General features: G+C 47.5%; 1 protein-coding gene across 1 annotated transcript; it reads right to left on the bottom strand.

Moving 5' to 3' along the window:
• Positions 1–54: 54 nt before the first annotated feature.
• Positions 55–3,113, bottom strand: LOC308146665 (rho GTPase-activating protein 8-like; the record flags this gene model as incomplete). The annotated part of the gene is made up of 11 exons (XM_080518568.1): positions 55–362; positions 677–780; positions 850–978; positions 1,106–1,183; positions 1,278–1,351; positions 1,424–1,534; positions 1,631–1,729; positions 1,846–1,932; positions 2,514–2,645; positions 2,713–2,800; positions 2,933–3,113. The coding sequence occupies 11 exons, from the start codon at positions 3,111–3,113 to the stop codon at positions 162–164; spliced, it is 1,284 nt and encodes a 427-aa protein (XP_080374694.1). The 3' UTR covers positions 55–161.
• Between the last annotated feature and the right edge of the window lie 11,290 nt (positions 3,114–14,403).

Genomic DNA, 14,403 nt, shown 5'->3' on the forward strand with positions numbered 1-14,403 from the left:
AAAAGATATAAAAAAAAATATCAAATGTGTTTAACCAAAGAAATTTGAGACATTTTGACCTTCTAAGATTTCAAACTTGAAAAAATAAAGTCTCTTTGTTGTTGCCATGGAGACACACGCTGTAATATGAAGGCGGAGGGCGAGTCCTGGGGTGGGCGGGGTCACTCTGTGGTTACCTGTGCAGGTGGACCGTGGGGTTCAAACACGGCGTGGAAATGCTCGATGAGGACCTCGGTGAAGATGTTGATGGGCGCCAGCGCGCCGAGGCAGACGGAGCGGTGGCGAGGCCACAGGAGGTTCACGCCAAACACGCAGGCCAAGCTCGAGGCGCTCATCCTGTTCACCACGCTCTCCTGAGACACCTGGGGGACCGTCCCGAGTCGGAACCACAGGAATGCCAGAGTCAGCAATGAGAAATGACTGCAGGAACGCTGAGTCAGCAAAGCGTTGACACAGTACGAACGCCAAATCAGCATGGTCGTAGCGGTAGGAATGCTGAGTCATCACAATCACCAGTCAGGAATGAGTCGTCACAACACCCCAAAAAGCAGGAAACCGTTACTTTGACAGATATTATTTTGCTGGGTGTGAAAATGTACAACAGTGAGTTAGCGGCTTATGCTAATGCATGAAATGCTAACACGCGAGAGGTGGAGGTGCCGCAGGACGGACTCACCATGTGGAGGAAACCCATCAGGTATCTGCTGACTGTGAACTGATGCTCGGGGAGACTCTGGACGATGTGTTTGCACCTGCTGACCCTTAGACTACTCTGCACACCTGGAAACAAACCTCACAGGTTAGCTCGGAACCGTCGGCGTGATGCTCAGGCGTTGTCGTTAGCCTCACCGAGGATTTCCTGGGCCTGCTGGTAGACTCTGAAGGTGAGCAGCGGCTCTGGGAGTTCTCTGAGGAACGTCTTGAGGATGACGGCGGGAACGTGAACGTCTCCGAGCGCGTCGAAGTCCACCGGCCTCCCTGGACCACGTTCAAACACGCTCAACTTTATTTAAAGGGTCTCACTCACTGCTCAGATTCTCACAAAACAACCCTGGACTTCCTGCTTTGGAGATTTGAGGTGGCGGCGGGGAGAACCTGCACTCACCCAGGTTGTAGAGCTTCTGGATGTCTTTGATGATCTGAACCTGGACTGAACGTCTGAAAATCCCCTCGGTCTTCAGACCTGAAACACAGTCACGTATGTACGTCAGCGCCCCCCTGTGGGTACCCGAACAACCAGACAACACGCGGGTCAGACGGCCCAAACGTGAACCGACCGCGCTCCTTCAGGTACTCCACAGTCTGGACCATGACGGGGGGGATGGCGGCGCCGCGGTTCTTCTCCTGGATGCTAAACAGGAAACAGACGTCAGTGACTGAGCGCTGGCCCTGATTGGTCGAGAGCGACGGGTCGAAAACTCACTAGTGGAGACTGACTCCAAACTGCTGACGGGGCAGCGGGGGCCGAGGGGGCGGAGCTTTCACTGGGGGTGTGGCTCCGCCTTTCTGAGCTGCGCGCAACTTCTCATCGTGTCTGAGAGAAAACAAAAACGAGGACACGGACACATGAGAACACCGGTTGGCTCTTTCACGGCGAGACGAGAGACAAACGCGGTCCGACAGGAAGTACCGGACGACTTCTGGAGGGATGAAGAGCTGGTCGTAGTTCAAATGTTCCCGCAGCTCCTCCAGGTAGTTCACGTACTTCAGCTTCTTCCCGAACTTTTGACTGCAGACGGAAAAAAAAGAAGAGCTGCTTCACACCGACAAGCTGAATGTGTGTGTGTGTGTGTGTGTGTGTGTGTGTGTGGGGGGGGGGGGATTCTACCTGAGAGGAGTCTGTACCTGATTAGAGGTTTGAAGATGTTCCACACAATCCGGATGAAGTTTGTCGGATGGACCACGTAAAGGGTCTTCAGGTTCTTCTTGTATCTGAGACGGCAAAAACTTGTTCAGAGCAGACCGGCGACTCTTACATTAATTCTTGTTGCTAAAATGTGTTTTTAAAATCTGCTTTGAAACACATTCTTTCTCCGCTGAACTTTTGATAAGTCGTCTCTGATCTGGGACAGTTTGAAAACAACACGACAGCCGTGACGTCTTCCATTCAGGTGTGTGACGTGAGCATACCAACCAGCTTGAGCTAAAATTGACATTGACTCACTGCTGCCCCCTAATGCACAGGAGTGGTAGTACTCACCTTTTATAAACAGCGACTTTAAAGACGACGTGAAAGAAAACCACACCACACTTTAATGTGTTTCTTGTATGTTTTTCGAAGGTTTTGAGCTAAAATATATTAAAAAAATATAACGATGTAGTCTGTCTGACTGCAATACCACTTGGGACCAGAAGGTGGTGCAATGAGAGAAATCCACCACAGCACGAGTTGGACTGTGGGCAGACTGAATGTTACGGCAACCCAGCGGCACCACCCACGGATCACGAGTGGCCGTACAGTGGCGTTCAGCCGTTACCAAACATGAAGTTGTTAACGGAGCGCGGCGTCGTACTTCCTGTCGAACTCGCCGTACGCCTCACGGAGCCACTTGACCGACGGCTTGTTGCTGCTCCGCAGGCCGAAGTGGAAGTACACCAGGATGTAGTCCAGCTGTACGTACTGATCCAGAGTGAACTTTAGGTACCTGAAACACACACGGAGTGAGCGGAAGCGTGCACGTATTGACACCGTGGCGTGTAATGATCACACACTCCAGCAGGCGGCGATGGTTCAACTGGTGCAGTGGCGGCAAACAGACGCTGCTGAACACGATGATCTTCCTCCCGCAGTTGTCGTCACCTGCAACACACGGACACGTCAAACTCATTCAGTTTCGCAGGAAGTCGGGGGCAAAAGGAGTAATGCTCCTGATGACCTGTGGGGGCAGTGTCGAGCAGCGCAGGACAAAAACCTGGCGTGTGAGAGGCGCACCTGAGACCTGGACGATGCCGTGGCGAGCCACGTCGTAGTACGGGTGAGACGGGTCGGGACTGAAGGAGTCAGTGGACGGAGGACAAGAGGGAACATCTGTGACCCTCGTCTCCTCCTCCTCCTCCTCTTCCTCCTCCTCGCTCCGAAGCTCTGACACACACACGCTGGGGTTCATCGTCATCGTCAGGAAAATCAAAACTTTCCTATTTTAAACTCTTAGGATCAGCAGAACGCGGCGGGGAATCGAACCGGAGCTCCTCCTCCAGCTGCTGCCTGCGAATACTTTGCTTATCTGGCGCCGTAAATAGCCGCCTCTGAGGAGAGGGAGGAAACTAATCTGTGTGCCGGAGATTTGTTGCTGTAAACTGAGATAACGGAGAGGAAACGATGGAGTCGCTGGCTCACGTTCACACACAAACACACGAAGTAGAGGAGGCAAAACACACATTTCCTTTCCAGAAACCCTCGAAAACATCCAAACCGCAGTAGTTTGTGTGTTGCTCTGTGACATACTGGAAGAACTGGATTTGGAGGGCAGATATTATTTCTTGCACAATAGAGATTAAATCAGCATTAAGAAAAAAAAAAGCCCAAACGAATTCTCCTTTTGAGAACATGAGAGAATTAAATAGTCAATAAAAACCTTCATGTTTGTAGTTCTACAGACTAAAAACGACTACAAAAAGAGAAATCGTGATTCCAAACAGTAAAAACAAACACATACAAAACTAAACTAAACTAAAAAAACAAACAAAACTGAAACATAAAAAAAACCTCACCTTCAACCGCAAACTTCTGCAAGTCTGAGCTGCTCATCTCTGATGAGGATGAGGAAGATGAGGAGGAGGAAGAAGAGGGGGAGGAGACGGAGGAGGAAGAGGTGGAGAAGGAGGAGGAGGTGAAAGAGGAGAAAAAGCTTTTACTCAGTTTGAACATTTCCGTCAGAAATCTGTTTTTCCTTCCTCGTGCGGTTTAAAAAAAAATCACTTGAACTCGTCACAAACTCACCTGGAGGCTCACAAACAGGTAAAACCTGCAGGTGACGTACAGGTAAATCCACAGGTAACGTTCAAGTAATGTAAAGTTCAAGTAATCCCACAGGTAACGCTCAGGTAATCGTCGGGGTGAAGCCAAGTCACATACAGGCAATCGACAGGTCGCGTGCAGGTAATCCACGGGGTGAACGCGGGGAACGCACAGGTAAACCTGCCTGAGGACGCTGCGCATGCGCACACTGGGAGCAGGTTTTGCCCGAGTGACACTCGTGGTGCGTTCAGTGCTGCTCGGAACTATGAATCTCTGCACGTTCATCGTCGTCCTGAGGTGAGAAGGCGAACACGATGAAGACGTTTTATGTTTTACTTCATATAAAAAAAAACATACAAACAATATCTCGAGTTGTACCTAACAAAAAATAAATAAACTGCAGTGTTTTTGTTTTTTTTCATAACATTGTTAACTTTGTCATGTAGAAGCATGCTGGCTGTGGCATAAGGTTCTGGAGGAAGTCGGAAGTTTTCCAGTCGGAAGTTCCCAGGTTACCAGATGTACTATTCCAACTTGGGAGTCGGTGGCCAGTTCCCAGGTAAGAGACTCGAATCCACAAAAGATAACATCAGCAAAGTAACAAATGGCAAAGTCCGAATTACTCATTAATTCACGCATTCTGTCATTGTTTTATATCGAGATAACTAATTACAACTAAACAAGACTCTCTAAACTAAATGAAAGATTTCGAGGTGTGTGTGTGTATGTTGGTGTGTTTCGTTTGAGTTTATGTTTTATGTTTAACTTTGTGTTTTGACGCTGTTTTCCCACACAAACCCTTGACAAAAGCAGTCAAAGCACCATCATCAAGTTCTTCCCTCCTGTTTTTTTTAATCCATAATTCATTTTCAACAAGATCTCTCCCCCCCCCTCTTTTCACTCTGTGGCTTCACTTTATTATCATCTGAGCGGGAAATCTTCAGCGTTTCTTTTCTCCCCGCCCGCTCACTTTGAAGGGGTAAATCCTGGAGGAGAGGATTATTTAGTGGTTTACTCACAAACAGATTCATATGCAAAGCCGTACACAAACCTCTATAGCGAGAAATGTAGAGAGCTGGTTTGACCCGAGGCGGCGGTACAGAGGCGAACCGCAGAACAAAGACTTCAATGAGGCCCAAGACCAAAGTCTCGTCAGGGGGGTTTTTCTGATGTTTCGACAACGAACACAGAAAACGCTTCCAAAAGAGAATTCCCTCTAAAACTGAGCCATAAATGTCATTTTTTTGTTCGTCGAACATTTGTACGATTAAAGGAGAGTCGTGTGTGTTTGAGAATCAAACATTTTGAAGGAGCACCTCAGGAAATGACTCTGGGGCCACTTTTAGTTCAGTAAAAGATGCAAATCTGCAGCTTTTCATGTGCTGTCACATAAACCTGAGTGTTTATTTTGTTAGTTTATGAAAGCGATTTTACCTTTTCTGTAGCTTGTAGCAACATATTTAACATTTCAGGTTTGCTCAATCAACGGTATCTATGTTTTGATTTAAATAAATGGATAGTTAGGGAATCAATTTTACTTGAATCCCTTGTTCATATGCGATTAATCTTTATTCATGGTGGAGTACCTCATGGTATGACACCAGGCCCACGGAAAGGCCCCATTGATTCTTTTTTCTTTTTGTTTTTTGTAAGAGCTTATTCGATCAAAATTTCATGGTGTTAGTATTTATTTGGGTTTTCATCAGTTTTTATGTTTTTTTTTCCCACTCATGGCTTCTTGTATTTCATGTAGCCACGAATACCACAAATCTCTTTTATATCATACTGAAAAACAGCTGGTATTGACAATACCAACGCCACACAGATGCTTTGAAAACATCTCTCACCTTGTGTGGAGAAAAAGAAAAGGAATTCAATATTCTTTTTAACTGTAAATGTATCGCCATTATAAAGTCACAAGGCTGTTCGCCTCGTCTTCTTTTTTCCTTTATATCCAGCTACAAACGTGAGTGCGAGTTGAGTGTGTGGAGTATTTTTGATAACGATGACATTGATAATCACGTCACTCAGTGTCTTTGTACGATCTGAATTGTATCCTTTCGTCATCTGTTTAAAACCTCAGCTTCTCCTCTCCTCTTTCCTAACTGCAGCCTTCTCCTGGGACACCTGGTTAGGATGCGACATAAAACAAATAGAAGCTATATATTCAGCACTTATGCTTTAATCTCGAACAGATCATAGTTAAAGTTCCACACAAATAAAAGATCGGTTTGGTGTATTTTCCTTCTGCTTGGTTGTGTAATGTCAACATTTCTTGTATGGAGGGAAAGTATTTAATGAGTTAGATAAAATGTTGGATCACTTAATAGGATGTGCTGCAATTCAGGAAGAGACTGATTGAAACCCCCCCCCACACACACACACACAGAGAAAGGTCGGATGAAAGATGTTACAGTTCCACTCTCGACCACGAGATGGCGTCACGTGACTGATGGGACTTATCCGTCTTTCTCAGTTGTCTGAAAACCTCAAACATGTTGGAGGTCAATAACGTCCCAATAGGCCCCATTAAACACGATTATTTCATATTGGTACATTATTATTGTGTTTTTGCTGCTCAGAAGTGTGACGGCTGAATAAAACCATAGGGAACATCGTTTTTCAATGTTGCTGATGTTTTCTCCTTGTGTTGTATTTTGAATGACTGGAACTCCAGATGTTTTCTTCCTATACATATATTTTTTTCTTTTTTGTTGATTTAAAAATATACAAATTTAGTTTCAAATTCATTAATATTATATTAAAATAATTAATTTTCAAAAAGGCTAAAACTGATATTTAAAAAAAAGCGAGAAACTGCTCAAATTTATATAAAAAAAACTCTGAAAATCAAAGTGTTAGGAGGATTATGAGAAAAACAAGCTAATATGGTTGAAACAGTTGAGGATGGAGCAAAAATGAGTGAGACGGTTAAAATCGCTTCAATCTAGTAGAATGACTAGAAAAACAAATGGTCAAGAGGTCGAGGTCAAAACTGCTGGAAAAGCTAAAACAGCAAAATTCTAAATTGTAGTCATGAAACGTCGTGGATGTACATTTTAAAAAACTACATAATTGACTTTATTGGGCCGTGTGATCTTTTATGATATGTGTTTTACGGGTCCAGAAGAAAATTATTTCGTGGAAAGCGACAAAAACTGCTCTCTTGCTGGGAAAGGTTTCAGAGCCCTGGGCTCATCTGGATACAGATGTTCCTGTTTACTGTCTCAGCCATTTTTCCGTGTCTCTCCATGGACGCTGATCCTTCTTACGCCCTGTTACTAAGTGCTGGCCTTTGTTTTCGGACTGGATCGTCTTTTGCACAGCCTGAAACTTGAGTCTGATCCATGATGGTCGACCCTGGCCTTCTCTCACCTGTATATATAAAGAAGCTTGGTGCTTCTTTTTTTTTACCCCCACATGATTTTCACCTCGTTTTACGATTGACAGCGTCAAACGTTTTTGAGGAGCTTCGTTGGCTCAGCTCCGGCATAATATTTATTCTATAGTTGGTAGAATCACAGTAACTGGATTGGAAATTTATGTTATTATTAACTTTTGCTCAGGCGTAGAACGTAGATATGGAGCTCGCAGAGAACAATTCTGGAATGACCCGAGGGGTGACGGGGTGGAACCAGGGACCATGGGGGGGAAACCTTGTCATGGCGGTGGGAAGAGGACCGGCGGGATGGGGAAGGCTTGAGCCAGGCCCCCCGGGTCTGGAAGCCGCCGCCCCAACCGCCCTCGTGTCGGCCGACAGATGGCCGACCTCCCGCGCCGCGGCGCAGACGGCCGCGACGGAGCCAGGAACTCTCCTGCAACTGCGAGGGAACAAACAGTTTATCCGGAGCGCCGCGCAGGAAGAGTTGAATGTCACTTCGAATGATCCGCCCGGAACGCCGAAGATCAAACCTTCCCGCACTGGCAAGGTTGAGGATGGCGTTAAACACCGCGACGCGGTGTGAGGGAGAGTGATGGTGACACTTCATGTTGGAGCGGTCGGGTTTCCTGCCGCAGCGTGAGCATCCATCCCGCGGCGTCCTCGCCCCCCCCCCCCATTGCCTTGATGGGTTGTGTATCGGCATCCTGACGGCCGCACGCTGCACTTCCTGTGGAGGACGAGTCGCCTGCAGAGGTGAAAGCCACGTGATCGATCGGCTTGAGGGGGATCCAGGTTGACTCTCGGGAACCCGAACGAACGGCGCAAAGTCACAGTCGACACACCTGTGCCTTCTGTTCGCTCCCGCACAGCGGAACCAGAACAGAATCATTTCTCAGTCGTTATTTGTAAATAAAGGCCAGGTTTTGTCTTGTTGGTGTCTAAAGATGAAAGACTTTCGCTCTGGGAGAATAAAGAGGGACTGACTCACAGCCGGTGGAACTTTTGTTCAGGACCTATTATCCTTTCTGAGCACAGAGCGATAAAAATAAACCTGCTGACCAATAACAGGCTGAATGCTGCCAAACCAGGACGAAACCCAGCAGTTCGGCACCTGCTCGTGTCCTGAGACCAGAGGCCTCCGTCAGAGGCTCCGGACTCCGTCTGTAAGAAGTCTTTAAAACCAGTCTATTGCAGACCTGTCAACCACATCGTTACTGTGGCTTCACGTAAACCAACGTGTTTGTTAGATCCAATCCCAACCAGACAGTTGATCACCATTTTCCCTGTGATCAGTACCTCAATACCAGATCAGATTAACTTATGGTCCAGCAGCCTCCGGACCACGGTGGCTGTTATCAGACCTTTTGGATAACATTTCTTTTTAAGTGACAAATTTGTAGGCAAAGATGTTTTTTACCCGGCAAGTTTCGACTACATCTGCAGTCTTCTGGTGGCCGGCCTGAGAGATTCTGACAGATTCCCCCCCCCCCCCCCCTCTATTTACACTAATTTGAAACCACCTACATACCTACCTTGCTACTTACCTACCCACCTACCTACTCACCTACCTACCTACCTATCCACCGACCCACCTACCTACTTATCTACCCACCTGCCTACTTACCCACCCACCGATCTACCTACCTACCCACCTACCCACCTACCCTACTTACCTACCTACCTACCTACCCACCTACCCACCTACCCACCGACCCACCGACCTACCTCCCTACCCAGCTACCCAGCTACCTACCGACCCACCGACCTACCTACCTACCCAGCTACCTACCGACCCACCGACCTACCTACCTACCCAGCTACCTACCGACCCACCGACCTACCGACCTACCCAGCTACCTACCGACCCACCTACCTACCTACCTACCTACCTACCTCCCTACCTACCTACCTACCTACCTACCTAGCCACCCCTGAGCCTGGTTCTGCAGGTTTCTTCCTGTTCAATGGGAGTTTCTCATCTTCCCCTGTCACCTGTGCTTTTTCTCTGCAAAAGTTCCTAGAGATGATTGTCTTATATTTTCTATATACATATATGAATTAAATTGTAATTGGTCCGTAGTCAGTCTATGTTCAGTGTTTAATCAGAGACAGTCATTCCTCAGCAACACCATCACCTCCAGCATGGCTGGAACAAGACCCACTTGTTGTAGTACTGTCCTTTTTTTTATCCCTACTTCCCACACCTGATATTTGAACTCTTTCTGCTCCTCGATGTTCCAAATTGCAGACAGAAAGTGAACTCGATGTTTCTCCCGGTTGTGGGTTTGGGAGGTGACATTTGCATGTTGAGAACTATCAGGGAGGAGGTCTGTTTTCATTCTCCTGCTCGTTAACGTCTGATGATCCAGTGAACACACACACTCATACACGGTTTGCAGTGTTATGTGTGACAGGACGGAACTAAACCGGATCTGCACATAAACCATTAAACTTCATGCTTTCATAAGCTCAGCAGGACGTTAAACCAATATGTTAACGCTCTCAGGTCAAGCAGTGAATTATTAACTTCAATCTCACCGTCCGTCTTCAGGACTGCTGATAAGAAGTATCATAAAGTCATTGAACACATTAACGGTCTCTATAAACAGGAGGGGTCCATGTGAGTCACTCATTTAGCTGCTTAGTGTCCACTTCCTGTTAGCCTATGGTTATAAAAAAATAACTGACAGGATGATTTTCCCCCCCAACTCCATGATCTAGATGCACCATGGAGACAATTTCTGTCACGTTTGGGCAAATTGAAATCCTATGAGCTCTATTTTCAATGTATTTATTTATATAATGCTGATTCCAAACTGAGTGATGATAGAAACAAGCTATTTTTCCTTTACTGGGAAGGAATCAGACGCCGAGAAGGAGGAACATCTGTCTCATTCTCATAGCGAATCTGTGATTAAAAACATGTCCGGGAATTTACTCGACCACGTAAAAGAAAGCTGTGCTACCGTCAACTCAATTCCACGCACTTTTATTTAAACGGCAGCGGATGGACAAGAGAGCAAACAAACTGGCAGTGATGGTGGATTTGATTGACGCACGACTCAAACAAATAAAGGCAACACCTTAGTTTTTGCTCCCGTTTTCTTCACAAGCTGATCTCGAAGATCTTAACATTTTTTTTCTACGTACTCAAAAGGCCGATTTTCTCAGTGAGCACTTGTACTTTGCCAAGGTAATCCACCCGCAGGGTGTGGCATGTCAGGATGCTGATTAGACTGCAGGTTATTGCACAGGTGTGCCTGTCCATAAAAAAGAAGGGACGCTTTGTCATGCAGCTCAATGCCGCAACGTCCCCGGGTTTTGAGGGAGCGCGCAACCGCTGACTGCAGGAATGTCCACCAGCGCCGATGCTCCCAAATCGAATGTTCGTTTCACGGTAGTAAGTCGGCTCCAAAAAAAGGGCCCTTCAGAGAATTTGGCAGTGCGTCCAATTGGCCTCATGACCGCAGATGAGGTGTTAACCACACCGGCCCGGGACCTCCACGTCCAGCAGGTTCACCTCCAACGTGGTCTGAGAATTTCTGGAAAAAAAACGTCTTTGACCCTCTCGGGGAATCTCATCCGCATGCCGGTCGTCCTCATCGGGGTCTCGGCCTGACCGCCAGTTTGTTGTCGCCACTACCTTGAGTGGGAGAAATGGTTGCGTTCGATTGGCGTCTGGCACTTTGGAGAGGGTTTCAAAGCGTAAAGGAAGAAGAGTAATGGGAGTCAAATCTGGGGAAACGGAGGCAGGGTACAATGCCAGAGGGAATAAAGTCAGCCTACTGTGAGAGGCTTCGAAGTCGACGGACTGCTGATTGGCAGCACTACACAAGCCAGTACCGACGGCCGCAGGCGGCGTGTGATCAGTGTGCTTCAGGTTTGACCTGTTCAGTGTGGCGATGTTCAGCAGCTCAGGTGTGGCTCGTGGTCGCCTGTTGAACATCCCGCCGGTTACCTGTCGAGTGGAGCTGCTCTGTGACTCCCTGAACAGTCACTCCGCGACAGCAGGACGTTTTTTTTTTTCCCCCGGTCATCTGAGCCGCCGTATTGTTCTTCCCACCGCCAGAGGAGGAGCAGGAATGCTGCAGGCGGCGCGCTAAACTTAGAGGACTGACTGCATGCTGCAGCTGTCGCCTCACTGCACACACACACACACACACACACTCATGGCTGCTCATTAAACAACAGTAAGCAAGTCATACATGGAGGATGCACCAGCTCATCCGGACAGAAAGAAACTCTGAAAACATGCTAATGTCAATGTTGGCATTAGCCGATGACGAGCTGATGATGATAATGAGGCCAGAGGAATAAACAACAAACTCAGGTGTGACTCTGTGGTGACCCAAACCAGATGTTCTGGTTGCAGTTAAAGCTTTTCCTTACAATGTCATCAGTGGTGGGACCTTCCTATCCAGTGAAGTCGAGTCCAGTACCACAGTCAGCAAATAGGAATCAGTACCCAAGTCACGAAATTGGGATCCGATACCTGATTCCAGGTGTTACCATCCAGTACCTGTCGTTAACGCATAATCCAATATCGAAAAGTGGGATCCATTGTCAGTAAATTAGAATTCGGTGCCGGTCAGTAGAGTAGAATCCAGTGCCAAAGGCAAGTGTAATCTAGTACGAGCGTCAGCGAACAAGAATCCCGTGAGTGCAGATCAAGCCTGGGTTTAATGGAGCCTTAATGGAGTGTTTATCATGATGTCAGAATCCAGAACAACGACATCGTGTGAACGATCTGGCTGGACCGACGGTTTGGATCTAAACAATGTGCGACAAATGTAAAGGACGTTAACGACGTGGAGGATGTGAATGATGGTTTGAAGGTCATTGGGATGATTTTTTTTTCTTTTTTTTCTCCCACTAACAAAATGTGAATTCAGAGCTGTCGCACAGGATCGATGGAGGAAATAAGGATATGAGCCCCCCCCCACCATCACCATCACCGCCACTCTGCTCTGTTGCTGCAGGTAATTAGGTTCTTGACAAGGACACAGTCCTTTGCCTACGTGACAATAAGAGCCCCCCCCCCCCCCCCCCTCCTTCTCCCTCTCCGCTAGAAAACAAACTTGACGATTTATTACCAGCCGTTTATCACATCTGTCAGTTCCCATCTCTGGAGCCTCGGGGGGGGGGGTGGAGCTGTGTGCTGGCCTGTGTCGCCAACACCAGGTGACGTACGTGTCCGAACCAGGAGGGCGTCACATGTCCGTGAAACCAGCAGCACCACGACACCGGCTGGTCGTGACGGCACCAATTAAAGGCTCATTCTCGTTTGTTCGGGCCGGAAGAAGTGTGGACGCAATTTGAATCGGGCCACTTTTTAATTAGTCGAGTCAGACCAGTGTAGTGAAGAGCGTGAGCCGACGAAGTAACTTGAATGAGTCGGGTGTGTTGGGGGGGGGGGGGGGGGGTCATACAGGTCTCCCCTCACTGACAGGTTCGCTGACATCCAACGAATTGGGTGATGAACGACGGTGAGCGTGGACGCTTCCTCAGACTGCGGCGGTTGTCTGCCTCAGATAGACAGTCAGTTCTCAGAAGGTCCCACTACAACCACAACTTGAATGGTTAAAAGAGCAACCTTTTTTCTTTTTTTTTTAATGAATTGAAACCGAAACCGTGGCCAAACTACACTAAAATCAATAATGAAGTAATAAAGGCTGAAATGAGAAGACGAGAGAGTCAAAGTCCACGCGGTGAAGAATGGATCTTGAAGAAGAAACTGTAAAGACGTGAAATAGAGGAAATACACAAAATCGCAAGAAATACACAAAACTGTAGACGGTAGGATGAGCAGCACGGTACAGAATTAAAAGTATACGTTATTGATCCCTCTGGGAAAATACTTGTTGGGATCCTATTCATGGTTAACCTGAACTGGAAAAGGGGGGGGGGGGGGGACTTCTAAAAGGAGCAGTAGGAAGAGGAGAGAAGAAGGAGGAGGAGGAGGAGGAGGAGGAGGCTGGCTTGAACATGATGAAGGAAAAAAGTGGCGTCAGAATGACGGCTCCTCAAATATCCCGGGTGTTGCTTGCGGCTCCGCAGACGCTCTTCTTCGTCTTCTTCTTCTTCTGTCCTTCACTGAGACACCAGGACGTCCTCTCTGCGGTCTGCAGCCGGATACCAAGCTGAAACTCAAACCCCCCGCCCCCACCAACCCCGCCCGCCCCCACCCGCAAAGGTGAAGCCACCTCCACTCACTGCCACAAGGTCTGAGACTTTGCGGCACCGTGGTGGAACCGGATGGTGGCGCTAGTTGACCCTCGGTGAAATCGCCTCCGTGTCGCTTCTGCGCAGGGCGAGAGGGGGAATCGGTGGCGCCACATGTTGGGATGTAGCTGTGGAGGTGTAATCTCCTAATGCATTCTAGGCGATGAGAGAAAAGACCTGCAGGTGGAGTTGCAGGGGAAACGAACCCACAAAGGGTTTTTTAATTTTTTTTAAATTTTTGGACAAGATCCATCCATCGGACAGAAACAAATAACATATAGAAGATCACCCCCCCCCCCCCCCCCTTTGCCCCATATGGTGTAAGTTTTTAGGTTTTTTTAAATAAACGGTACTGAAAACACATCGTTGCTCCTCCGTTCAATAATAAGATTAATTAATTTCAGTACAAGTTCAATGCCCAACTAAAGTATTATACAAAAAACAGTAATTTTAACTTAAATTGTACAAAATGTTCACTTTGTTGGGACCATAAAAGAAAGTGAGCGGCGCAAACCCTCCGAATCGCCCATTGTTATTGTCGATCTGCTCACACCAGTGTTTATTTACTACGACTGTAGGAGCTTATGGCCATAGCGCTTTTCTCATGGCGCATTTTGCTAGCTGATCCAGAACCCGCCAGAGTGGAGTCCATCTGTCAGCCTGACAGCAGCGAGTTCACGAGGCTGGGAACGGCAAGCTGCTCCTGAGGAGATCCCAGTGTACCGGGAAAACACTTCAACCATCTACTGCCCGTCTTCCAATGAGGAACTCCAAGGCCAGTCAGTGTGATCAACCTGTATAAGTGCTATAAAGTTGGTCTGAAGCTGGTCTGGAGTTGGTG

Source organism: Blennius ocellaris, assembly GCF_963422515.1.
Source record: "Blennius ocellaris genome assembly, chromosome: 22".
In the NCBI taxonomy this organism is placed as follows: Eukaryota; Metazoa; Chordata; class Actinopteri; order Blenniiformes; family Blenniidae; genus Blennius; species Blennius ocellaris.